General features: G+C 45.2%; 2 protein-coding genes across 6 annotated transcripts in view; one reads left to right on the forward strand and one right to left on the reverse strand.

The window, feature by feature from the left end:
• The window catches only part of LZTFL1 (leucine zipper transcription factor like 1), an 89,841-nt gene that overhangs the window by 54,242 nt on the left and 9,180 nt on the right, over nt 1-26,419 (reverse strand). The window lies entirely within an intron of this gene.
• Nucleotides 6,124-24,579, forward strand: CCR9 (C-C motif chemokine receptor 9). 5 transcript variants are annotated; one of them, XM_012470775.2, is made up of 4 exons: nt 6,124-6,207; nt 7,396-7,503; nt 16,619-16,663; nt 22,089-24,579. In XM_012470775.2, exons 3-4 carry the CDS (start codon nt 16,643-16,645, stop codon nt 23,175-23,177), a joined length of 1,110 nt encoding a protein of 369 aa, XP_012326198.2. In that variant the 5' UTR covers nt 6,124-6,207; nt 7,396-7,503; nt 16,619-16,642; the 3' UTR covers nt 23,178-24,579. The 5 variants fall into 5 exon arrangements, with proteins under 5 accessions (XP_012326198.2, XP_064223064.1, XP_012326197.2 ...); XM_064366994.1 differs by lacking the exon at nt 6,124-6,207 and adding an exon at nt 6,583-6,597; XM_012470774.2 differs by lacking the exons at nt 6,124-6,207; nt 7,396-7,503 and adding an exon at nt 8,216-8,293.

Raw genomic sequence — 26,419 nt, forward strand, 5'->3', positions numbered from 1 at the left:
TTTTCGTAGAGATGGGGTTTCACCATGTTGGCCAGGCTGGTCTCTCTTGACTTCAAATGATCCACCTGCCTTGGCCTCCTAAAGTGCTGGGATTACAGGCGTGAGCCACAGCAGCGAATCTATTTATTAGTTTTTAACTGACAAATAATAATCGTATATATTTATGGGGTACAATGTGATGTTTTGATATATGTCTACATTGTGCAAAGATTAAATTAAGCTAGTTAATACATCCCTCACCTCACCTACTTATTTTTTTGTGGTCAGAATGTTTAAAAATCTATTCTTTCAGCAATTTTGGGATATACAAAACATTATTATTAACCATGGCCAGCACCAGCCCGAGGCCTGAGGCTTTCCTCTGGGTCTCCACTGCAGGGGCCTGACCTTTTGATGTGATTGTTTTGATGTGGCCATTTAGAAACTTAGGCTATTTTCATGTAGCTATTTTGATGCTGTGGAAATTTTCTGACTTTTCAAAGACATTAGCCACTGAACTTTCAGTTTTTGTAAAAATGACCAAGTGTTAATATACTATAGAGCCAGGGACAGGGCAGGGGTCGGTGCTATGGGCAAAGTGGGGCAGGGTCGGGCTGGGGGATGGGGCCCGTTTCTAATGTGCCTTTCTTATTTAAAAAATTAAACATGTAAAGGTCTGATTTTTAGGTTCAAAAAAAAAAAAAAACCCTAGTGAAAAAAATACAGCCCCTCTATGGAAGACACTGTTAAGAGAAGGAGAAGACAAGCCCCAGAGAGGGAGAAAATATTTGCAAAAGACACATCTAATAAAGGAATGTTGTCCATAATATACAAAGAACTCTTAAACCTCAACAATAAGAAAATGAGCAACTCAATTAAAAAAATGGGCAAAAGACCTAAGGAGATTACTTCAATGAAGAAGAAATACGGATGGGAAATAAGCATATGAAAGTATGTTCAACATCATAGGTCTAGGGAACTTTGAATGAAAGCCACACACCTAGTAGAATAGCCCAAACCCTGAACACGTAACACCGAATGCTGGCAACGATATGGAGCATCAGGAACCCTTATTGCTGGCGGGAATGCAAAATGGTACAGCCACTTTGGAAGACAGTTTGGCAGCTTCTTACAAAACGAAACGTACTCCTGTCATATGATCTAGCAATCATGCTTCTCGGTATGCACCCAAATGAGCTGAAATTTATGGCCACATAAAGATCTGCACACAGATGTTCACGGCAGCTTTATTCATAAATGCCCAACCTGGAAGCAACCAAGATGTTCTTCAGCAGGTGAATGGATAAATAAACTGTGACACGTCCAGACAATAGTATGATCTGGATGCTTAATTAACACTCAGAAGAAATGAGCTAGCAAGCCATGAAAAGACACGGAGGAAGCTTAAATGCCTATCAGTAAGTGAAAGAAGCCAATCTGAAAAGGCTGTGTACTGTATGGTTCCCACTGACACGGTGTTCTGGAAAAGAAAAACTGGAGACGGCAAAAAGGTCAGTGGCTGCCAGGAGTTAGGTGGAAGAGAGGGATGAATGGGTGGAGTACAGAGAATCTTTAGGGCAATGAAACTATCCTGTATGATATTATAATGGTGGATACACGTCATATATTTGTCCAAACCCACAGAATGTTTAACACCAAGAGCGAAACAACGTAAACTACTTTGGGTGATAGTGACGTATGAGCGTAGATGAACTGATTATAACAAACGTGCCACTCTGACACAGGATGTCGATGGTGGGAGGGCTGCCTGTGTGCTGGGGGAGGGGTACATAGGAACTCTCTGTACCTTCTGCACAATTTTGCTGTAAACCTAAAACTGCTCTAAAAAAATCAAGCTTATTAAAAAACCCATCATTATTAGCTAGAATTAATGATAAAATATATATTTTAAAAACTCATCAACACTTCTCACTGAATAAGGATGATCATCACTGCAAACGTTCCCTGGGTGACGTTCAGTGTGTGTGTCCTCCTTCCATCAGGGGCGGCAGGAGGGAGGGATGTAAGCACCCTGAATCCACCCTGATGCCTCCCTACAGGCAGAGGTCCAGAGAAGGGACAGTGGCAGGCAGAACTGAGGGTGGCTCCTGCGGGGGCCTTGCCTGTGGGCAGCCCAGCCAAGGCAAGGCTGTGACCTAGACGTTTGGTTCTGGGGCCTGCAGAATCAAAGGTTTTGCTGTTTTCTGTTGTTTCCCATGCAACAGTCAGTGATCTGTTGAGAATGGAAATCAGATCGTGTCATCACCTATATAAGTCCCTTCAGTGGCTTTCCACACACCTGGCATCAGGTGAACACTACAGACCCAGCCTCAAAGCCTGACATGCTGGGGACTTTCCAACTTCTCTGGCCGCCTCCCACTGTCCCCCGTCCTCCTGCATGTTGGCCTTTCTCATCCTTGGATATGTCAAACTCTTCCTGCCAACTTTTCCCTCTGCAGGGAATGGCTGCTCCAATCTTCACATTGATGGAAACTTCTTGTAATTCAGGCCTTAAGGGTTACCTCAACCCTTAAGTGGGCCTTTCCCGGACCGTCCTGTGTGAGGGACCCCCTCCCACGCCACTCCCTCCATCACTCTGTCTGTTCTGATTCTCTGCATGACACTTGCCGCTATTTAATGTGCTCTGTTTTGCTGACTGCTACATCTGACCTCTAAGAACAGTGATGGCAAATAGAGGAGCTTGACAAATACATGTTGAATGAAGGATTCCATTGAGATCTTTCAATGAGATAAAATGTGTGAGGGCAGAAGGGATGACTTTTTTTTATCATTAATAGATGAGACAAATAAAAATAAAAAATCCTCTGACTGGTCTCATGACTCACGTGTTGTGAGCACAAAACCTCAGGAGTTGAGGATGACACGTATTTCCCTTATAAACAACTTGCATTCTGCAACAGCTTGGCAGCCACACCACTGAACTCTTGACCTCCCCTCTGAGCTGCAGTTGAGAATATCTAACGACCTGCTAGACACCTTTGCTTCAACACCTCAGCCATATCACATCCAGTGCTATGTGCATCACTACCTGCTAAAACCAACATTTCGTCTCACGCACTTGCTCTATTAGAGATCCCTGAGTCTCCCCAGAGCCTCCAATTGGTCTTGCTCTCCCGAGCCTGCAGCATTTATCATTTGGCGGCTCCTGCGGGGCATTTGGCCATGTCTTTCCTGTTCCTCCCATTCCGGCTGCTGCTGCAGAGTGCCGGCCCTCTCCTCCTCTCTTTTACTCTCTGAGAATTGCCTCTTAGCTGGCACCTCGACCTTTAAGAGCTATTCGTGGTAAATGAATTTAGCAAAAATGACTCCTTTTTCCTCATCCTTGTCCTTTAAGGGTTTTGATTGCTAACTGTGACACACGAAGAATGTAAAGTATCTACAGGTATTCTAGAAAACCCGTATAGCTTAAGCCTGCCTTGGCTTGAATGCTTCTGGGGAAGGAGGAGCTCACCCTCAGCCCCCTTCACCCCCATGCAGAGGGGAGTGGGTCTGCCATAGGCCAGCTGCCCCGGCTTGCATCATAATTGGAGTCATCTAAGGTAGAGCCGAGGTAGAAATATTAGCTGTTGAATAGCAGGTTGGTCTGGACCTGTACAGTCCACTAGGGTGGCCACTGGCCATGTTGGCTGTTTACTTTCCATGTAAGCTAATTGCAGTTAAATAACCATTTTAAAAAGATCAGTGTCTTCGTCACAGTAACCACAGTGTCATGTTCGGTAGCTATATGTAACCCCACAGTGGACAGACAGCTATAGAACTTTTCCACCATTGCAGAAAGCGCTATGAGATGGCTCTATTCTAGATCCCCAGCACTTATATCAGGTTAATTTTTTGCATTAATTTAGTCAGAAGATGTTTAATATTCTCCTAGAATGTGCTGTTGGGCTACCAGCATGGCCCGGATCCACACAGTCCCTCTCCTCATGGATTAGTGGGGGGACGAAAGGGTCCTTGCAGATTTTATTCTGTGGAAATTTGGACCTAGGACTCTTTTTACCTGCACTGGTCCTACTGTCACCACCAACTACCAACTGCCTCCAGACACTTTGGCTTTCCAAATAAAGATAAGGCATTAATCAATGAAAAGTAAAAAGATAACATTGTCCTCTTTCAAAGACCCCAATATGCTTTTGAAATACGACTTTCCCAGTACATACACGAGGCTAAGGAAGGAGAAAAGGATTACAAATCTATAGTAGTTTCCAATATGGGGAAGCTAAAAAGTAGAAGACTGAAGTAAAATTCATTCCTTCTGTGCCAGAGACTGTGCTAGACACTTGGTATATTGGAATGAACAAGAGGTAAGCGACTTCTTCATACATTGGAATGGACGGACCCAGCACTCCTGTTGGCCCCTGCAACAAAGTCAGCTTGCCTCTTTTCTCTGTTATAGGTATCAGGGATGTGGATTGCAGTTTCTAGTCCACAGTTATTCCTGAATGCTCGTCAGTTGCCAGGTACAGCACCTGGTCTAGGACCCAAAGGGGATGCTTTTATTATTATTATTATACAATATTTTATTTTTAAAATTTCTTTTCATAGAAAGCATTTTCACATTAGAGAAAATTAGGGAAAATAATAATTTATTACTTATAGATTTACATTTGTGGACAGATCGTTTTAGAACAAGTAAAATACATTTGCAAGTGAAATCTCAGTTTAGAATTATTTGTAACATTTTGATACTTCTACAAGGGGGACTCTGCCCTTAAATGGAACTTCGCTATACTCAGAAGCACTCCAAGCTTTTCTTCCTAGGATTTAGAAACTCATAATGTGAGATATCAGCATTTCCTGATTTTAAAGTTCCCCTGGTATATGTAACCATCAGTAGCTGCTGCCTACCGAATAGAGAGGAAAATCTTTGAAAATTAAACACTGTCTCATTTTCTGCAAAGTTTGTATTCATGAATTCACAGTATTTCTCTTTGTCCATTATTCCCAAGGCACGTACAGAAGAAGTGTGATCATGTATTAATAGTAATAAAGCTGGATTCTCTTTAAGAGATTGAGAAATTCAAAGGCAAAAGCTCAGTATCGTGTTGAGTTACATGTGAATCTTGTAAGAAGCTGGAGGCAACCGCATTAACTCACCAGAATACCTCAGTCTCACAATTTCTTGGATATAGTTCCTCTCAAACCTTTTCCTCAAAGATTAAATTCTGCAAATAACCTCATGATTAAGAGAAGAAGGCTATCCACCAATGGATTTATCTGTCATTTCCTCTGTATTGTGAGTTGAATGGCATGACACAGCGAAAGCAAAGAGGCATGCATTAATCCTTCAAAGTGTAAGTCAAAAAGGTCAGCGCTTCCACAGCTTTGCAGATGCCCACATCATGATAGTTGACAGAGCAAAGCCCAGCACAGGCTAAAGCTGAAAGTGCCAAAAGCCTGCCTTGGCAGCTTTCTGCAGGGCATCCCCATGAACACAGTCAGGAACAACTTGTCCAAGGGCTCAGTGACCATGAAGAGTGAGGGTTGCAGCCACAGAATAGTCTGTCACAGAGCAAGCATTAGATAAGCAGCTGGAAGCAGGCCCCGGAGCAAAACACCTGACAACCCTCTCACTAGTCCAGTGGAAAGACACAGCCTTGGAACCAGAACGGTGGCTCAGTGACAAGTGAATGTGCTGCACTCCACGCCATTCTGGGGTAGGTCGGTCATGAAGAAATGCTGAGATCTGAGCAGGTTTGACCCACGGGGCTTTGCAGGAACACAGCTCAGCCTCCTTGGGCACCGCGAGGGCATTTAGCCTCTAGAGAACTGCTATCTTGTCCCTCAGGGTATGCTCGTACTGCCCTGTCTTCCAGAACTCACCTTTGGCAAGGTGAGAATGCAAGAGAAAAATAGCCCTTATAAAAGAGGACCAGCAACTTTTTATAGTCACCCAGCTCTGAATTCTAGTTTCAAAGAAAGAAACACAGCAATGAAAACAAGAGGACAGGGCTTTCTCTCCAAGGAATGAACTTAAACTAGATTGCAGCAAAGGAATCACAATTGCGCAGGCTCCTTTGAGAAAGCGGAAGTTCTCTCTATGACTTCCTTGCATCTGACCGCCTCCCCAGCCTCATGATCCTCTCTGCATCCAAGGAGAGGGCATGTGGGTGCTTTAGAGCAGGTCTTCCAGACCTTGATGCTACTTAAGCTTCCCCACCTCGCCTGGACCACGGGGGCCCATGTGGAGAAGAGAATCTTTCCACCCCGGTATATTTACCGCTTCTCTTCCCTGACCACCTGCCTCACTCTCCTTCCTCCCCCAAGCCTCACTCCAGCGGTCTGGGGGCAAGCAGTGTCTACCTCGTATGCTCTTACCTGATGAGGAAAGAGCCTGAGTCAAGAGAAGGGAGAAGCACGGCCTCTTCCTCACCCGAGGCACTTGCAAAAGTGCTTGTCTTACCTCACTGCAAGCTTTCCAAGGACGCAACCAAACACGGGAGAGAAACAAATTCAGCCAAGAAAGTCAAGGGAACATCTTCCTCACTCTAGCACCAGTTCCTTTTGTGCCTCTATTTGCCAAGTTAGAGGGAGGAGTGAGAGGCCGGAGAATCTGGCTGGTTCTCAGCTGTGTGTAGTTTCAGACACCATTCATGCGCAGTGAGTGCGGGCCGAGGGAAGGGAATTTCACGGTTCTCTCGCACCGCCGTTCCTTCAAGGCTGATGAATCAGACATCTCTTTCATTATTACTGTGTATGCTCTATGCCTTTCATATGGGCTATTTGTTGGCCTTTTCTCATTTAGACAATAAATCCAAGCACATCTTCTGTATCCCTTTGCTCTGTGGGAACTGAGGGTAATGAAGGGGACGTGTGCCTGGGAGGACTACGCCGTGAGAGATCGGCATTGAGTCCTCGGGACAGTAAATACACTGAGCGGTGGAAATTAACCTCCACAAGAGTGTAGTTGTGATTTTCCCCCAGAAGAAATATATAAAAGGGATCTTTGTCATAACGATGGCAGGAAATCGCTAATCATCACATCAGGATTGAAGTCCCCACCATAGCAGTGGATGGGAAGACTTCATCTGTGAGCTTCATTAAAAATGCAATATTTTGTATATTTAGCTTTTTTCAAAGTTTCACCAAAACACCTGTAATTAATGCAGTTTATTGTAAGATCGGTGTTCATGTATCTGATGTGTAAAACCTTGCTAGATTTGCCCCAGTTTTAAGGTGTGTGTGGCTTTCCAGCACTCCATGTGTTCCTAGCAACATAGGCAGACTTTCTAAGGTAGTGGCCATTCAGTAGCACTGTCTGTGATGATGGACAGGTTCTGTATCTGCACTCTCCATTGGGATAGCCACCAGCTACCTGTGGCTACTGACCACTGGCAATGTACCTGGCATGACTGAGAAACTAGTTAACACTTAAAAAAAATTTCTTTTTTGATACAGGCTCTCACGCTGTCGCCTAGGCTGGAGTGCAGTGGTGCAATCTCGGCTCACTCAACCTCTGCCTCCTGATCCTCCCGCCTCAGCTTCCCCAAGTATCTGGGACTACAGGTGCGTACCACCATGCCTGGCTAATTGTTTTTGTGTTTTTTGTAGAGATGAGGTTTTGCCGTGTTGCCTGGGCTGCTCTCAAATTCCTAGGCTTAAGTGATCTGCCTGCCTCAGCCTCTCGAAGTGCTGGGACTACAGAGGTCGGCCACTGCATCAGCCCTGGTTAACATTTTAATCAATTTGAATTTAAATAGGCACACCTGCCTAGTAGCTACTGTGTTGGAAAGCACAGCCTTCTGGGGTTCTGGTGCATCTGCCAAGGCCAGAAAAGGTATGCTGTGATGGATAGTGCTACATCTGCCACAGGGTAGTGATCTGATACAGGCCCACTCAGGTGACACCACCCAAAGAAATCTCATCAATGTGCCCCTCTGGCAAGCCTGACAAGGCTGACTTCTCTTGATGGGACCCTCCAATCTCCCTATTCACTGCAATCAGCTGTGCTGTCTAGGAAGAGAATTTGCTATCAGATCATCAGTCTGTACGTGCGTCTTCAGAGGAGACAGTTTCCCCTTATCCCAGCAGTTTTCAGCTTTTTGTTTCTGGTTGCAAATGATTGACTCTGCTGATTGCTGGAAGTGACTCCCCACCCTCCCGGGTTACCCCACCAGTGACAACACAGGCAGGGGCGGCCTGGCTTCCTTTCTGGTGTTGTTACCGGGGAGCTGCCTGCTCAGAACCCACATAAAGCCTGCCCCTCATCCCAGGCAGAGAGCAACCCAGCTCTTTCCCCAGACACTGAGAGCTGGTGGGGCCTGCTGTCCCCAGGACACCTGCACCACCCTCCACGGTGAGTATTGCTGTTCTTGCTGCCTCCGCCCCCGTGTCACCTGCGCCCTCAGTTGCGTGCTGCCACTATTGCTTCTAAAACCCAGGCTTGCACTCATTTGTTCAGAGGTCATGGGCACCAGGTACTTCGCTAGAAACTTCCAGGAAGGCAAACGGGAATTGGTGAAGCCCAACCCAGCTTTCTTGTAGGGCAAGTAAGAAAACTCCCTCCCCACCCACATACATGAAGCTTAGGTTCAAGGCAGTCTGTGATTTGTACCTTAAAGGAGGGAGAAGTAGGTGCTGGGTGACAAGATGGTGGCCAGGGGCTGGGTAAAGGACTCTCCCATGAGGTCCTTGAGTCTGAGACACTGCCCCATGGAAAGGATTCTTTGTAGCAGTGAAAAATTGGAAATAAGGAAACTATGCACCAGGAGGCAGATGGCTACATGAATTGTCACATATTTATTGTTACGTATTTACCATCGAGTCCTATGATAGGGAATACACAGCAGCCAAACAATCCTATGATGTGGCTCTATGTTGAATTGGCGTGGAAGGTGATCCATGAAAGACGGGCAGTTACAAAGCAAGATAGAAGATTATATGTGTAGTCTGATTTCCTTTCTGTTAAGGGCGTGTGTGTGTGCCTGAGTGTGTGTGTGTGTGTTTGTGAGGTTGTGTTACAGAGAAGAAGTCAGAAAGGAGGTATCTCAGAAACTTAACAATGGCTAAACTAGGAAAGGGTGCTTGAGGAGTTTTTATTTTCTTTATTATTTATGTTGGCATTTTGGGGAATTTTTGTGCATTGTAAAAATACTCCTTTATGATCAAAGAAAAGCAAAAAGTTATTTTAAAGGACTCATTGGTGGATGCAGGTTTGTCTTTTCAAACACAGCCCCCCTCTTTAGTTCTTAATTAGCTGTGACTCCATAGACGGCTGGCAAGTCCATCCAGAGAGCTGTCGCTGTGTGCTGAACTGGAAAGGCTGTGCAGCAGCCGGTCTGTGGGATCCCATCTCCTTACTCCCTTTCCTGAATGAGCAAAAGTTAATTTGCTATTTCAGCTCCTGGAATTTCAGAGTCCTTTTCTTCCAATATCTGCTTATCTGTTCTGAAGCCCCCTTGTATATGCGCCACTCACAGGCTTGCACTGGGAGCCCCTGGGCCCACGCAGCCCCTGCTGGGCGATTGGTAGCATCTGATCCAGGCTTGGTGAGTGGACTGATCTGATAGATGGCTCCGAGACCCCGCCCCCGTGTAGGGAACAAAAAGCAGAGCTATGAAAAAATGTAAGAGATGATTCAAATTCCGTGTAGCAAATTGTACAAAGATCAAAGTAAGGACCTGCATTCCTGACTCATGTTAGTATCCGATTTGATGTTAGTGCTGTGAGCATCAGAGGCTGTAGTGTGCAGAGACGCCGCATGCACAGGCTGATTTTCATGCTGGCTACTGAAGAATGTTAGAGAATACAAAAATAGTGGTTGAATAATAATAGATTCCAAGCTAACTTTTCTAACAAACACTTTTCACTTTTGAAGAATTAGCAGCTTTCTCCCTTCCTTTATCTCCCAGGTCCCTGCACACACCCCAGGCTTTCTGGCTTTCATGCCTTTGTCTATATGTTTTCCTGCCCTGGAGCAACGTTCCCTCCCGTCATTGCCTGTCCCCACGCTCTTCAGCCTTCAAGGACCCACAAAAATGTCACCTCCTCAACGAAGCCCTTCTGGATTTTCCCCAGAGCTAGAGATATGACTTCCTCCTTCCAATTCCTACCACGACTCATAGCATTTTCCATTTGTTGTTATTTGCAGCCATGACTTACCCACTGTATTTGAATGCAAGCTTCTTGAGGACATGGATCATGTCTTATACATTGTTTAAGCCAAACAAATATATCAGGTACTTAAGACACATTGAATAAGTGGGTTCGATGGGTGGCCCATGGCACCTGCAACAAGGCCTCCCTGAGCAGCAAGGGAGAGATTTGCTGCAGTGCTGAGTCAACTGCCCATCCACTCCCGATAGACCGTTGAGATGTTCCTCGCTCTCAGTATGTTTGGTCATACGTGGGATTTCCCCCCCTATATTTTTCCCTCCTTCTCAGCAGCAAGAAGAAAATGAAAGCAAGCACTGAGACTTAGTAGCTGGGAGAATAAAGAATTTGAGAAGTATTCTGACAAAAATGAAAGAGAACTAGATGGCAAGGCTGTCTGGGAGGTTCTAGATGCGGAGTCTAGGGAGGAGTGTGTCCTGTTTTTACTTTGTCTCTGTCCAAATGTCCTATGAGCCAGAAGAAGATGCATACTTTATAAAATGTAATATCTTACACCCTATTATATACTATAATATATGACATTTTATATACAATTTGTTATTTATTTTAGAGACGGTCTTGCTCTGTCACTCAGACTGCAGTGCGGTGGTGCGATGGTAGCTCACTTCAGCCTTGAACTCCTGAGCTTATGTGATTGTCCTGCCTTAGCCAGCCAGCCGAGTAGCTGGGTAGGCAACCATGCCTGGCATATTTTTAAATTTTTTGTAGAGATGGAGTCTTGCTATGTTGCTCAGGCTGATCTCAAATTCCTGGCCTCAAGGGATGTTCCCGCCTTGGCCTCCCAAAGTGTTGGAATTACAGGTGGGAGCCATCTCGCTCAGCTTGTATTTATATATTACCCCTTAAAAAAAAAAAGACAAACCTTTATAGAAAGCTAGTGTATAATTTAGTTGCATAAAGTAGGCTTGGTGAATGTAATTACTAGACCTGCTCTTTCTGTGGTAGCTGGAGCAGGTCTAGTAATTACAAGTTCCTCCTCTAGACAAGTTTTGTAAACAGGTGTGCTGAACGTTAGAACACTGGGCTCCTTCTTCTTTTTTTTAAATCTGACAGGCTATTTTTATGACAGCTCTTAAAATTCCACACACTTGGTAAGATATTTAAATAGTTGGCAAAATCTAAATGAAAACGTGAAAGTCTCATTTTCCACTGGTCATCATGGTTTTCTCCTTCCAGAAAATGTTTCGGTGCTGGGGAGCAGTGCAGTGTGTCTTTTTCTATCTATTGTTTTTAAAAGATCACACATTGGGAGGCCGAGGCAGGCAGATCACCAGGTCAGGAGTTTGAGACCAGCCTGACCAACATGGTGAAACCCGCCTCTACTAAAAATACAAAAATTAATTGGGCATAGTGGCGTGTGCCTGTAATCCCAGCTACCCAGGAGGCTGAGGCAGGAGAATTGCTTGAACCGAGCAGGTGGAGGTTGCAGTGAGCTGAGATCGTACCACTGTACTTTGGCCTGGGCAACAGAGTGAGACTCCGTCTTAAAAAAAAAAAGAATCACACAACTTGCATGTTAATCTTATACTTTCGAAGACCTCTTTTCTATCAGCATGAGGACCATCTTATTTATTGGCTGCACGTGGTTTATTGGACTGATGTGTCATAATATTACCAATTGCTGAATATTTAAGTTGTTTTCCATTTTTTGTTCTGCTGCAACATATATCCCCATAACTGGACCCTTATGTTCTTTTGTGAGAATACCAGTAGGCCAATTCCAAGCAGATGCGCTGCAGAGTCAGAGAAGTTGTGCTTTGTAAAATTTGACAGTTAGAGCTTAACCCTCCAAAAGATTACATAAATTTATACTCCTCACCGCAGTGTGGAGGTCTTTTCTCCAAACTCTTACCAACATCATTACCATCTACTGCCATTTCCAATCTGAAATTTGCTATCACTCACTATAACCAAAGCCATTCTTTCTTCTTTCTGTGGCTTGTTTCTTTGGGAATTTTTCTCAGATGTTACATGATTAATATGCAGTCCTTTCATGCAAGTAAAAAGGAGGTGACATAAGCCCTGGGAACTAGAAATATACATACATACATGTCTATCTATATCTATAAAGTATTTGCTAACTGATGTCTCAAAATCAACCTCCCTATTCCCCAATTTGTAATCAAATTAAATTTACTGAGTTGAGATCTTCCAAAGTAAACTGGGCATTTTTCATCTTGGGGGGAAAAGAAGAAGAGTAATTCTCAGCTCCAAAGTGGCTGCTTTTCTACTTGCTGGGTGAGTTTCTTATTTCAAAAGAGAGACTTACTGGGTTTCTTGATGGCACCTGGAGTCATGCTAAGTGGAAAGCAATTACTCCACAGAGCTGAAGACTCAGAAGAGTTCAGAAATGCTCCTGGGGAAGTTCTTGGTTCTTGTGCTTAGGAGGAAAGGGGCAGAGTACAACCTTTCTCATTCACCTGGGAAATATTTCCAAATAACTATAAAAAGGAGTTAGAAGCAAGTGAATTGCCCCTCAGAGGGGAATGTTTAAATGAGTTGGGGCACAGCCCCTGTTGGAATGCCATGTAGCTGATGCATTCATCTATCTGAAGATGTTTAATGATGAAGGAAATGCTCGTAATCTGTTAGGTGGGGGGAAAAAGAAGAAGAGTTCAAAGTGTGTGAATGCACAGAAACACGGCTGGGAGGCAAAACAACAGAAAGTTAAACGTGGTTATTTTGAGGTAGGAAGATTATGGGTGATTTTAATTTTCTTCTCTTGGTTTTTGTGTATTTGCCAAAGTTCCTACAAACACACATGCTACTTTTGCAACAACAAAAAAAGTCATCAAAGAAAAGCATGGTATTTTTTCAGATAAATGCCAGCGTTTTCCTGGCCCCCAGAGGGCTGCAGTGAAATTCTGTGCATGCCCAGGTGGCTGGGCAAGGTCACGGCTGGAGGCTGGGCTGATCATTCTAATTTCAGACTCAGTCTGTGTCAGGCTGTCTTGTGTCTTAGGGTCAATTGCCAAAACATTTTTTCTTTTTGTTTAAAAGTTTGTTCTGAGTCTTACTTGTATCTAATTTCAAGCTTACTGAAAAGTCAAGAATTGTGTAAAGAATGCTCATAAACCCTTCACCCAAACCACTGTGTTCATTTTGTCCCATTGACTTTATTGTTCTCCCTCTCTGTACATACATATGTTTTTTCTTCTCTCTCTCTCGTTTTTTTTTTTTTTTTTTTTTTTTTTGCATATTTTTGAATCCTTTGAGAATATGCCAAAGACACTGTATTCTTTTACCCCTAAATACTTCAGGGGGTAATTCCTAAGAACAAGGGCATTCTCCTGTAAAACCGCAATGCAGTCAGCAAAATCAGGAAATTTAACACTGATCCAACACTGTTGGATTGAATTCACAGTTCCTGTTGCAATGTCCTTAATTTCCCAGTAATGTCCTTCAGAATAATTTTTTTCCCACTCCAGGACCAAATCCAGGTTCTTACATTGCATCTACTTGCCCTGTCTCTTTAGCCTTTTTCAATCTGAGATGGTTTCTCAGTTTTTCTTGGTGTCACTTGACCTTGATATTTCGCCAGTTACTTTGCAGAAAGTCCTTCATTTTGGGTTTGTCTGATGCTTCCTCATTCTTTGATTAAGGTTGACCTTTTCCCCAGGAATAAAGATGCTGTGTCTTCAGCCAACTGTTCAGGATAAATGTGACACTGGTTTGCTACCATGTTGGTGGTATCGGGTTTGAAGGCCAACTTAAGTCTCCAAACCCAGTATCATCAACATGTAGTTACATACCTCCAAGGAGCCCTGGCTCTTTTTGGTGGAGAAAGGTATTTAAACTCCAAGATCAGGGCACTAGCTGCTCGTTATGCTGTGTATCATTGCTTTTAGGCCCTCTCAGCGGACAGGAAATACGTATGTAAAACACACATACATATACATATACACACAAATTATCTGTCTCTATCATCTATCTATCAGCTGATTTAATTGTAAAAACACCGTGGGCATAAAGACACATGAATATATATGTTCATCCCAACACTATTAACAATATCAAAAACATGGAATCAACCTAAATGTTCATCAATGGTAGACTGAATAAGGAAAACGTGCTACATATATACCATGGAATACTACACAGCCATAAAAAAGAACAAGATCATGTCCTTTGAAGCAACATGGATGGAACTGGAGGGCATTATCCTAAGTGAACTAACACAGGAACAGAAAACCAAATGTCACATGTTCTCACTTATAAGTGGGAGCTAAACATTGAGTACATATGGACACAAGGGGACGACAGACACTGGGACCTCCTTGAGGATGGAGGGAGGTAGGAGGTTGAGGATCAAAAAACTATCAATCAGGTACTGTGCTTATTAACCTGGGTGGTGAAATAATCTATATACCAAGCCCGCATGATGCACAATTTACCTATATAACAGACCTGCATATGTACCCCTGAACCTAAAAGAAAAGGAAAAAACCCACGTGGGTCCATAGTGATCTCTCAGGTCAGCTGTAATGGCACAAGGCACTCCCCTGCACTTCTGAGAAACTACTGGCAGAGAGGTTACCCGAAGAAAGCTCTGGCTGCCCTCCTCCTTAGGGCCTGCTGACAGCCAGAGATGACACTGAGAAGTGAAGAAAACCAGAATGCTTTCATCATATTTTGCTTTTCCCCACCTCACTTGAACAGCTTTATTGAGGTCCAATTACAATAAACTGCAAATATTAAAATGCAGAATGTAAGTTCTGACATACATACACCCCTGTGAAGCTCTCACACAACCCAGACAGTGAACATATTTATCCCCCACTGAGGTTTCTTTTGTACCCACCTGCCATCCTGCCCTCCCCTTCTTCTTACTATTATTTTTTTTTGAGATGGAGCCTTGCTCTGTGGCCCAGGCTGGTGTGCAGTGGTGTGATCTGGGCTCACTGCAAACTCTGCCTCCCGAGTTTAAGTGTTCCTCCTGCCTCAGCTTCCCACGTAGCTGAGACAGGCCACCACACCTGGCTAATTTTGGGTATTTTTGTAGAAACAGGGTTTCACCATCTTGGCCAGACTGGTCTCAAACTCCTGACCTGAGGTGATCCACCCGCCTTGGCCTCCCAAAGTGCTGGGATTACAGGTGTGGGCTGCCATCCCTGGCTACCTCCCCTTCTCTCTATTGCCAGGAAATCACTGATTCTGCTTTCTGTCACTAGAGATTAGTTTGCATTATCTAGAGTTTTATACAAGGGAAATCATACAGTTTAAACTCTCTTTGGTCTGGCTTCTTAGCGTAATTGTTTGGAGACTTGTCCATGTTACTGTGTGAATCGGGAACCTTGGGGTGCGATGCTGGACATGTTTCTTTGAAATGTACTCACTAGGCTGGGCCTGGTGGCTCATGCCTGTAATCCCAGCACTTTGGGAGACCAAGGTGAGTGGATCACAAAGTCAGGAGATCGAGACCATCCTGGCCAACATGGTGAAACTCCATCTCTACTAAGAATATAAAAATTAGCTGGGCATGGTGGCATGCGCCTGTAGTCCCAGCTACTCGGGAGGCTGAGGCAGGAGAATCGCTTAAACCCAGGAGGTGGAGGTTGCAATGAGCCGAGATCGCACCACTGCACTCCAGCCTAGGTAACAGGCAAGGCTCTGTCTCAAAAAAAGAAAAGAAAAAAGAAAAGAAAAGAAAGAAACTTGCCAAGGGAATAAAAAGAAATGCCCTGGCTAAGGCAGACTCTGTCCTTGAAGGCAGTCAAGCTGTTGTTTCTTTGGTTATATAGGGGTGGGCTTTAAAGAAATTCAAAACACATGAAAATGACAACTCGAGATTTATTTCAGTCAGTTCCGAGGCCCTGTGCATTAGGGAACTAGATCATTTTCTTTAGTACACAAACCTGGGACTTCCTTTTCCTGCTGAAGTCAGGGTAAAGAGGAGAAAGGTGGGTTCTGGGGGCAATGGGTCTCTTTGGGAGGAAGCCCCAACCCCAGCGGGCACCGCCCAGCTCTCATGTTCCTCTTGCCACCGGGTTACTCAAAGGCCCTTTTCGTTGGGAGCCTGGGGCCCAGGGCATTCTCAAAGCAACCACCGTCCTGATAGCTTCGGTGAGTCCCTTAGCTGATGGAGCAGGGGGAAGGGGAACCAGGCAGCAAAACAGGGCTTGACAGAGAAGTTAAATCAAGGGAACATGAGAAATGTAGAACGGATGGACTGGGAAAAGTTTAACAGCCCTGCTGCCATTCCTCATCTGTGGATGGGAGACACACTAATTATTGTCTAAGTAGAAGGAAAACAAATACTAGAATCAGGTGACCATCAGAGTCAAAGAAGTGACCGATTACTTCAAAGGAGAGGTTCTTTCATTTCTGTGCGGATAACTGAGATGATTCTGAAATCTAGAATACTATATAGACCCTAACTCTGGCTTGGAATATTTTTTTCACGAGAATAAACAGATTTAAAAATTTATTAATCTCCATCTTTTTGGGGTTTGGTTGTTACAATGTATTTACAAACCAGTCCCCTTTTTGATTTTTGTCCTTTTTCCAGGAGCAGGCTTGCCTCTGACCCATCATGACACCCACAGGCTTCACAGTGAGTACAACGATGTTCCTCTGGCTCCTCAAAACACACTCTCCTTTTCCCTTTTTAGGGGGTTTGGGAAGGATCCACTGTTGGGGAAGGATTTATCTGTGTGGTTTCCCAGGGTAAGATCTCTGCCCAGCAATGCCCGTTACTGGGTAGGTTGTCCAGCACAGAGGGTTTTGCAAATGCAAAGAGGCTTTGGGGTATGTTGTGGAGACAGAGGGAAATGTGATTTTATAAATAGCTAAAGGTTTTTAATGATCCTTAACTAGGGTGTGCTTAGTTCCATGTGCCTGTTCTAAAACTCAGACAAAAGAGGCAAAGGGAGAATTCATGTAATTTCCTTTTAAAAAAAACTCATGGTGGGCACATTAGTTGTATTTCTTGCATAACATTATGTAGACCTTATGAAAACACAGAAAACACATAGCGGCATACATTCTCCTGAAAGAGACCAAGAGCTGAACAAAAGTTAGTGAGTCAGGTCGGGGGCGGTGGCTCATGCCTGTAATCCCAGAACTTTGGGAGGCAGAGGTAGGCGGATCACCTCACCGAGGCCAGAATTTCAAGACCAGCCTGGTCAACATGGTGAAACCCCATCTCTACTAAAATTACAAGAATAGCCAGGCATGGTGGCGGGTGCCTGTAATCCCAGCTACTTGGGAGGCTGAGGCATGAGAATCGCTTTGAGTCTAGGAGGTGGAGGTTGCAGTGAGCCAAGATCATGTCACTGCACTCCAGCCTGGGCAACAGAGCAAGACTCTGTCTCAAAAAAAGAAAAAGAAAATTAGTGAGTCAAATCAATCCAGAGAATCATTTTTTCTTTTACAGCCAAATGTGATTATGGAATCAGATTAATTTCCCATGATTTTGTTAGATTCACAAATGCCTTAAAAATTACTTAAGGGCTTTAATTTTGCTTTTCTCAAAGGGAAAGCCTGAGTTTTACATGTAGACGATTGAAATCTAGACTTCCTAGCAGGGGGGCTAACAAGCTGCCTCACAGTACATTGTGGGTTTCCATGATCTAGGGAGAGTGGTGGCTGAAACAGTTTATCAGCTAAATTACTTATGATATGCTAATAATTCATTAGTATTACATATCTATAGTTACCTACGCCTATATCCATAACAACAGAAAAGTAATAAATTTGGTCCTGGTGAAGTAACTATTTTTCTGACCAAAAGTAGACTCCAGTTTCTCCCGCACTAAATGCTCCTTTCAGTCCCTGAGGCTGTGGAAACAGAAGTAGAGGAAGGCAGCAGAGCCAGGGCCACTTCTGAGCTTTCGAGTCATTTGGGATCTTGGGTAATAGCCAAACTCTGCAAAGCAGCCCCAGATAAGAAGGAACCTGCACCCCAACAATGACCTTCTATAGTCAGAGGAGCCTGGCGCCATGGAAATGGGAAGAAGACGGGACCACTGCAGCCCTGACTCCCACATTCCATGGAAAGCAGCTGTGGCATCCTGTGGGCACCTTTCTGAGGATGTGCTGGGCCAGTCACCCATGCAGGCGCCCCACATTCCCTCAGCGTCACAGTCAAGGCAGAGTCCTGTTTACAGATGGAAACTGGGGCTGGGACAGATGGTTTGGCGGTTCAAGGTCCCATAGAAATTTGGAGGAAGAGCCCTTGAGGGGTGCTGTCAGCGATCATAGCTTTGCTGGGTTGCCCCCTCAGGGTGAATGTCAAAGGCACTGAAATGCAAGTCTCATTGTTGGGATTTAATACTTCCTCAAGTCTGGGGCCAAGGTGTCTGCCCACATCCCTGCTGATAACAAATTCATTTTTTCCCTGCCTCGCTCCCTCTTGTGCCCTCTCTTATCCCATCTCCCTCATTCCCTTGTTCCCATCTTGGTGCTAAGGCACAACGGAAGGCTTTGGCGAGCACAGTTCCTGCCCTTTCTCTGTCCATTCCCCTGAGAGGGGAATCTTGAGCCTGGGTCTGGCTGAGGGTTTCCAGAAAACACAGGAATCAGAGAAGGAGGCCCTGGAAAGCTCTGAGACCTTCTTCCTGCCCTGGGTGTTCACAACTGGGATGCCGGGGCTGCTGCTTCTGAGTCCAGGACTCCCGAGGGAAGAGAACATGCCTGTTGGGAGCAATGGCCTGTTTGTTTATATTTAAACAAACAAAAATGTTTGTTTACATTTATTGAGAGATTTCCAAATAATTTAATGTCTAAGATCCATCAGGCATGTGTGAAACTATGAGTGTGAGTCGTGACACAGGGGATGTTGTTCCAGGATTCCTCTTGTGGTCCTGACAAACTTTAAATAAATCTAGATTTTGTGTGTATAATTGAATCACTTTTAAAATATGCCTAGTCCCTAACGGAACTAAGTAACTCCATGCAAAAGCACGAGGTCCTTCATCCTCACTCAGCAGAAAAACTATGGCCCCTGGGTTTCCAGAGGGACACACTGTCCTTGTCTGGTGCTCAGACTTGGGAGTGTTGGCTCTGTCTGCTCACCGGGCAGTGGAGAGACCTGGGTCACCGAGGCCCGGGGACTTCTGCACATTTCTCCCCTTCTGCTCCTTCTGCAGTCTCTTCCAGGCCCTGCCCCCTATCGCCTCCCCTCGCTGGCCCAGGAATCTACCTCCTGCCAGGACTAACAGCAAAGTGACACTGGACTTCCCACCTGTCCCGTCTCATTTTCCCCCCAGGAACCAAAGCCGCCTCTTGCACTTGTCCTTCTGCCAAGCATGCCCTCCCTCGTCTGTCCTCCTCCTCACATGTCCTTAAAATCCGCCCTGTTCCTCACTTCCTGGAGCTGCAGCAGGAGAGCAGGGTTGCTGGACCAGAGTAGCAACTCCAAGCAGTGAGACCCCTGGGCCCTCATCTGTGTTGCTGCTTGCAATTTGCTTCACAGCCTTAGGCTCAGGCTCATGTTAGAGTCTATTAAAGCCATTTGACCCACCAACCCCCAGAAAACCCCAAAACACCAACCCACAAATAACAAACAAAAACTTCAAAAGCAAGTTTAGTGCTTATTCATCATGTGGATTCAGTCAGTACTTGCTCATCTGCATGGTTTTGTAGAGGTTTCTCCAGAAGGTCATCCTCCCAACCTCTTAAACCTGCTGTGATGTCCATTTCGGGGTCTCCGTGCTCTTCACGGTCTTCCTTCTATCCTCAGGTTCTTCTTCCGCTCAACATCCACTCAAACCTCACCTCCTACAGGATGACTGTCTTAGTGGGGCCATGACTGCAGCTGGCTTCCATGTCCAGCCTTGGGAGGATTCTCCTGGCATGGTCTCTAAAGTGTGTGTCACCTAGGAGGTCTGTCCTCCCAAGAGACTGGGTTTCCAGGCAAGGACCAACGCCAGAAGAAATACCTCTAAGTGTAAACTGACAGTGGATAAGTCAGGCCCAGGGATTAATCACATATAAAATGGGGAGACGAGTTTTCTTTAGTTCTTTGCAGTAGTGGGCCATTTCCAGCTGCCCTGTCCCGAAGAGCCACCTCCAGGATCCTGCTCCTGGGTCCCTCTCTTCGCAATAGGAGTTTCTCTTGGTCACATATTGGAGATGGAGTCAGGACTAGTTGTCAGATTTTTCCAGTTGTCATCCAAGTCACCTTGGGTCCTCCTGCTACTTCCTGCCAGCTAGGGCCCAAATGGAAGTAACATCTACTGCCCCTTATCAATCAACTCAGTGAGCCCTGATATCAAAGAAGCCCTCCACAAACACACACACAACAGGTTCTATGTTCCAATCAGTTTAGGAAACATTGTTCAACAAAATTCAATGATTCTGAAGGACTTCTCAGAGTCTACTGTGCTAATGTGCAATTAAAAGAAAACAAGTTCTGTAGGACTTTTCAGATCCTTCAGTGTGCTCAGGAGTATTGTGAATTTCAAAGAAATAATATACAGAGATTCTTGACTATTTTAACCATAGTGTTCCACCCAAAACGTGATTGGGAAATGCTAGTCGGATCTACTAGAAATAGACCGAAACTACGATGTATACAGATAGGGAGAGGCCAGCTAACAGAAGGTAGAGAATATTTTGTTATTTAAATATAAATATTTAAGTGCATAAAATAACCTTTGTACTTAAATATTTGTTAACATTAACTGTTCAAAACAAAATAAAAGCTTACTGTGGATTTGGGGCGACTTCTAGTCCAAATGCATCCAGATGAACTAAACTACTGCATTTGCCTCAGGAGAAATAAAAGTAGAGATGAGATTTGGCAGGAATGTCACTCAAGGAAAGAGAATGAGAACTGGTAGTCCCTGGTGGAATTTGGGAGTCCTAATGGGAGCCCTGGGAGGGAAACTGGTGGGAAGTGAGAGCGCTTGAGGATCTGTGGGCAGAGGTTTTGGACAGAATGTTGCAGGCGTGGCAAGGACCCTCCCCTGTACCCGGCAACCCCCTCCTCCATCGGCACTCCATGTCCTTCATTGCCTCCCACCCCAGGTTTGACTCAAGGGCTTACATCTCAGGGTCTCATCTCTAGTCCTCATTTCCTGTTTCTGTAGCAGGGGTTCTAGGATGGCTTCTGGTTCAGGAACCCACAAAAAGTGTAAGAAGTGTGTGTATGTGCATGCGCGTATATGTGTGTATATATGTGTGCATGCATGAGCTTGTATATATGCGCATGGTGAGCATGAGTGTTGGCAATTTGTGTACATGAGAGCATGTGCAAGTGCATGTATTATGTGTATGCCTGTGCGTGTGAGTGTGTGTGCTTGTTGGGGACAGCTTCACGGTTGTGCAACCCACACAGTCACACAGGGGCCCTGTGCTTAGAAGTGCTGCTTGCTTGACTGAATGCTGGATGTGTTGAAATTCCTAATAATTTTTGGACCACGGGGCCTGCTAACTATATAGCAGGTCATGGGCTTGTGTGTGTACATGGTGTTGAGAGTGTCTGTATGTGTATGTGTGTGTAAGTTGGTGCTTCTGGAGTTTACAGGAAACTCAGGGAACTGGGACCCAGATAAATTTAAGAGCCCTTGCTGACGTTTTATTGGGGTCAGCAAAAAACTGAATACATGGGAGAAGGACAATCACCATCACTCCCACAGTTTGATGAACGTGCCCATCAGCGGTGAACAGGCACTCTTTCCTACCCTATCAGAGCACTTGGCATGCACACTATAAATATTCATTTGCTTCTCTGGTTGCTCTATGGGTAGGTAAGTTCTATGAGAGTGAAGCCACACATCTGACTTATTTACTACGGTTTCCTTGGCACCTAACACAGTAGTCAACATACAGTACGTGCTTAATAAACATCTGTTGAGTAAGTATGTCACAACCCAAGCAGATATCCTCAGAATGCCTACATCCTACACATACGTGTTTTTGGCCTTATCATAGGTGTCTGGGGTTGAAAGGGTCAAGAGGTCCATGCCTCTGCCATCAGACAGGACCTTCAAAATGTTTTCCTTGACCTAATGCCATCTTGTGTCCCCTTGCAGAGCCCTGTTCCTAACATGTCTGATGACTACAGCTATGAATCCACATCTTCCGTGGAAGACTATATCAACTTCAACTTCACTGACTTCTACTGTGAGAAAAACAATGTCAGGCAGTTTGCGAGCCATTTCCTCCCGCCCTTGTACTGGCTGGTGTTCATCGTGGGTGCTTTGGGCAACAGTCTGGTCATCCTTGTCTACTGGTACTGCACGAGAGTGAAGACCATGACTGACATGTTCCTTTTGAATTTAGCCATTGCTGACCTCCTCTTTCTTGTCACTCTTCCCTTCTGGGCCATTGCCGCTGCTGATCAGTGGAAATTCCAGACCCTCATGTGCAAGGTGGTCAACAGCATGTACAAGATGAACTTCTACAGCTGCGTGTTGCTGATTATGTGCATCAGCGTGGACAGGTACATCGCCATTGCCCAGGCCATGAGAGCACAGACCTGGAGGCAGAAAAGGCTTCTGTACAGCAAAATGGTTTGCTTTATCATCTGGGTATTGGCAGCTGCGCTCTGCATCCCAGAGCTCTTATACAGCCAAATCGAGAGGGAATCCGGCATTGCTGTCTGCACTATGGTTTACCCTAGGGATGAGAGCACCAGACTGAAGTCAGCTGTCTTGACCCTGAAGGTCATTCTGGGGTTCTTCCTTCCCTTTGTGGTCATGGCTTGCTGCTACACCATCATCATTCACACCCTGATACAGGCCAAGAAGTCGTCCAAGCACAAGGCCCTAAAAGTGACCATCACTGTCCTGACCGTCTTTGTCTTGTCTCAGTTTCCCTACAACTGCATTTTGTTGGTGCAGACCATTGACGCCTATGCCATGTTCATCTCCAACTGTGCCTTTTCCACCAGCATTGACATCTGCTTCCAGGTCACCCAGACCATTGCCTTCTTCCACAGTTGCCTGAACCCAGTTCTCTACGTTTTTGTGGGTGAGAGATTCCGCCGTGATCTTGTGAAAACCCTGAAGAACTTGGGTTGCATCAGCCAGGCCCAGTGGGTTTCATTTACAAGGAGAGAGGGAAGCTTGAAACTGTCATCTATGTTGTTGGAGACAACGTCAGGAGCACTCTCCCTCTGAGGAGTCTTCTCTGAGGTGCATGGTTCTTTTGGGAGAAATGAGAAATACAGAAACAGTTTCCCCACTGATGGGACCAGAGAGAAACCACAGGAGAAAAAGGAAGTGAGAGAAGAAGAAAACTCAGAAAGGGATGAATTTGAGCAATATGATTACTTTTAGTCAGAATTTCCCAAAGCAAATATTTCAAAGTCGACTGACTAGTCCAAGAGGCTGTTGATTGGCTCTTGACTGTGATGCCTGCAATTCTCAAAGGAGGACTAAGGACCAGCCCTGTGGACCACCCTGGTTTTGCCACTCGCCAGAGTGTCAGTGCCACTGCCTCTGGAGGAGCCCATGGATTTTCTCCACGCACTGTGAGCTTCTGTGGCTTTCAGTTCTCATGCTACCCCTTCCAAAAGGCGCCACAGAAGCACTGGTCGCTGCTACAGACCACAAAAGCAGAAGAAGGTTTCGTGAAAACGTCCATCTTTGGGAAATTTTCTACCCTGCTTTTGAGCCTGATAACCCATGCCAGGTCTTGCAGATTCCTGATCTAGAACCTTCCCAGGCAATCTCAGATCTGATTCCCTTCTGTTCTCCTTGTTCCATTCTGGGCCAGTGAAGGTCCTTGTTTTGATTTTGAAATGATCTGCAGATCTGGCCAGTAAACCCCTGGACAACTGGCCACACCCACAAGGCATCCAGAGTCTGTTGGCTTCCAAGCCATTTCTGCGTCCTGCTGGAGGTTCTGACCTGGACAAGGATTCTGCTTATTCCTTGGTATGGTGACAGTGTCCCTCCATGGCCTGAGCAGGGAGGTTAACAGCTGAGTTCACAGGAGCCAGCCTTGGCCCTGTTGTATAGGCTTGTTCTGTTGACTGGCACTTGCTTCGGGTCCACCGTCTGCTCCCTAGAAAACGGGCTGGTTCTCTTGGCCCTCTTCTTTCTGAGGCTGCTGGAAGGCGATTTACTTCCATGCTTCTCCTTTTCTTACTCTCTAGCGGTAACATTTTAAAAGCGTTAATAACTTAGAAATTAGGCTGAAAAAAATAAGTAATAGAATTTACCTTTGCATCTTGAGTCTTTCTTTTCAGGATTTGGCAAAATGTATCACCTTTGAAAATATTTCACATATTGGAAAAGTGCTTTTTAATGTGTATATGAAATATCAATTACTTGTCACTTTCTTTACCTGCCTCAATATTTTAAGTGCGTATAATTAAAGATCAAATAGACATATGAAGAGTGTGAAGGCTGGTCTGAAGGTCGTGAGTTATCTCCATCGACTGTTCACAGTCAGTTACAGATTGAACTCCTTGTTCTACTTTCCCCCCTTCTCTCTACTACACTTCACTAGTCTTTAAAAAAAGTGTGAAGAGTAAGCAATTGGGATAAGGAAATAAGATCTCCGAGTACCTTAAAACCACCATGGCTGATAAGTTTTTATTTCTCCTCTGTCCAAACTTACTCCTTGGCCTTTTCCATGTTAGTCAACGGAGTTTCCAAGGAGGACTGTTGCAACAGGACTGTAAACCCCTGGCTTTGCTGCTTGGTCTAGAGGAAGCATCTAATTGCCCAGTGCCTTGTGGATCGCTGTGGTTTCTTTTCCTACACCATCCTTTCCCAAAGGAGACATAAAAGCGCTGGACTCTGCCATTTCCTCCTTCTCCTCCCTGCCCACTTCTAAAGCACATGAGAATGAGGAATAAAGTGTGCTAACATGGGTGGCAGCCAGGGAGGGCGAAGGGGCAAAGCACAGGCCTTGCTAACCCATCCACATGCTGCCCGTGTGGGGGCAGTGGGCGGTAAGAAAGCACTGGCCTGGAACCAGCATATCAACATGGGCCCACCACAGGCACTGCATCCGTAGTTAAGGGGAGGATGACTTCTTCAAGTTCAGTTTAACGACTGAGACATCCACTGACCATTTCTAAGAGGAGACCCAGATATTTGCCCTTATAGGAACTTGAGAGAATAAAAAAGATGCATAAGCCACACCCTAAATGACCTTGTGCAGTTAGATGCAAACAACACAGATGAGTTTGGGTTTTTTTTTTTTTTTTTTTTTTAGATACTGCGGTTCTGATGCTCTGTCATGGGAATCCCCAGTGGTGCTGAGCCTCACACAGGGCAGCCTCCTAGGACAACTGTGGAGCCTCCCCACGTGGGAGCCCAGACAAGTAGCTTTGTGTGGACCTGTTCTGGTACAGGTGTTAAATGCCCACCCTCCTCACCACATACACATGCCTTGTGTGGAGTAGGCACAATATAATGAATTAACATCTTTACAAACATTTAAAATTAATCATTTCTCTAATATGTACTTCATGTGTCAGGGTTCAGCAGCTAGGAAACTTCTAGAAAATAAAGATCGCCAACCTCGAGCATTGGGACATTACATACTTTGGGCAGTGATGTTTTCCTGCTATCTATGGGCAGCCTGGGGGCCTGGTGGTCAAGGAAGGAACTGACTAGACCAGAACTGGACACCAGTGCTTTTCCCAGCTTTGGTGTCCAGGACTTCAGCCATGTGAGTTGCTCCGATTGCTTCCTGCCACAGCTCCTGAGACAGCTGAGTGGCTATAACTTCTTTCATTTGCCCGTTGTAGTTGTTACAGAGAGTCCTGAGCAAGGAAGGAAGCAGTCTACAGTGAGCTCCTTCCATTTTGGTCTTGTGGACCTTCCCCCAGGCTGTTGCCATTGCAGTGTGGTCATTATGGGCGGTATCTTGGTTTCTGTGATGGTGTCAACTTGAATACAAAGCCAAGGCTGCCATGAAGCATTCATGAGCTGACACCTTTGGACACCGCCACAGTCTCTCTGCTTTGGTAATGCCAAGCTGTCTCACGCTTCCAGATGGCTCTTCTGTGCTTGCCATCTTTGAGTGGGTTTGCTTGGTTTTCTAATTCTAAGGTGGCCTCGTAAGAAATGAAGCTTCCCGTGGGGTCCAGAACAAAGCACAGCTGAAATCATCCCCCGGCACCAGCGGGCTCCAGTGCCCACAGATCTCTGTCCCTCACTGAAGTTGGCCACTCCGCCTTCACTGGAGGGTTCTTCTACAGTCAGCTTGCCTCAGCATGAGGTCCAGTCAAGGGGCTCCCCATGACTTTGAAAACAGAGAAGTAATCATGGGCTCTAGTACCTGCATCTTACATGTTTTACATACCCAAAAGAAATCTTCTTCTCCATTCAACGTGTGGTCACTGACTATTTAGTCACTGTGTGTGGCTGGTAAGTACCACAGCCTTAGAATTCTCCTCCCA

Source organism: Aotus nancymaae, unplaced genomic scaffold (assembly GCF_030222135.1).
Source record: "Aotus nancymaae isolate 86718 unplaced genomic scaffold, 86718_ANA_hifiasm-v0.15.2.pri h1tg000067l, whole genome shotgun sequence".
NCBI classification, from domain to species: Eukaryota; Metazoa; Chordata; class Mammalia; order Primates; family Aotidae; genus Aotus; species Aotus nancymaae.

Bases quoted from the DNA above. Each gene is read 5' to 3' on its own strand.
- CCR9 (XM_012470775.2), top strand. From the start codon at position 16,643: ATGACACCCACAGGCTTCACA. The intron at 16,664-22,088 runs GTGAGTACAACG...GTCCCCTTGCAG, and splicing joins TGACACCCACAGGCTTCACA to AGCCCTGTTCCTAACATGTC.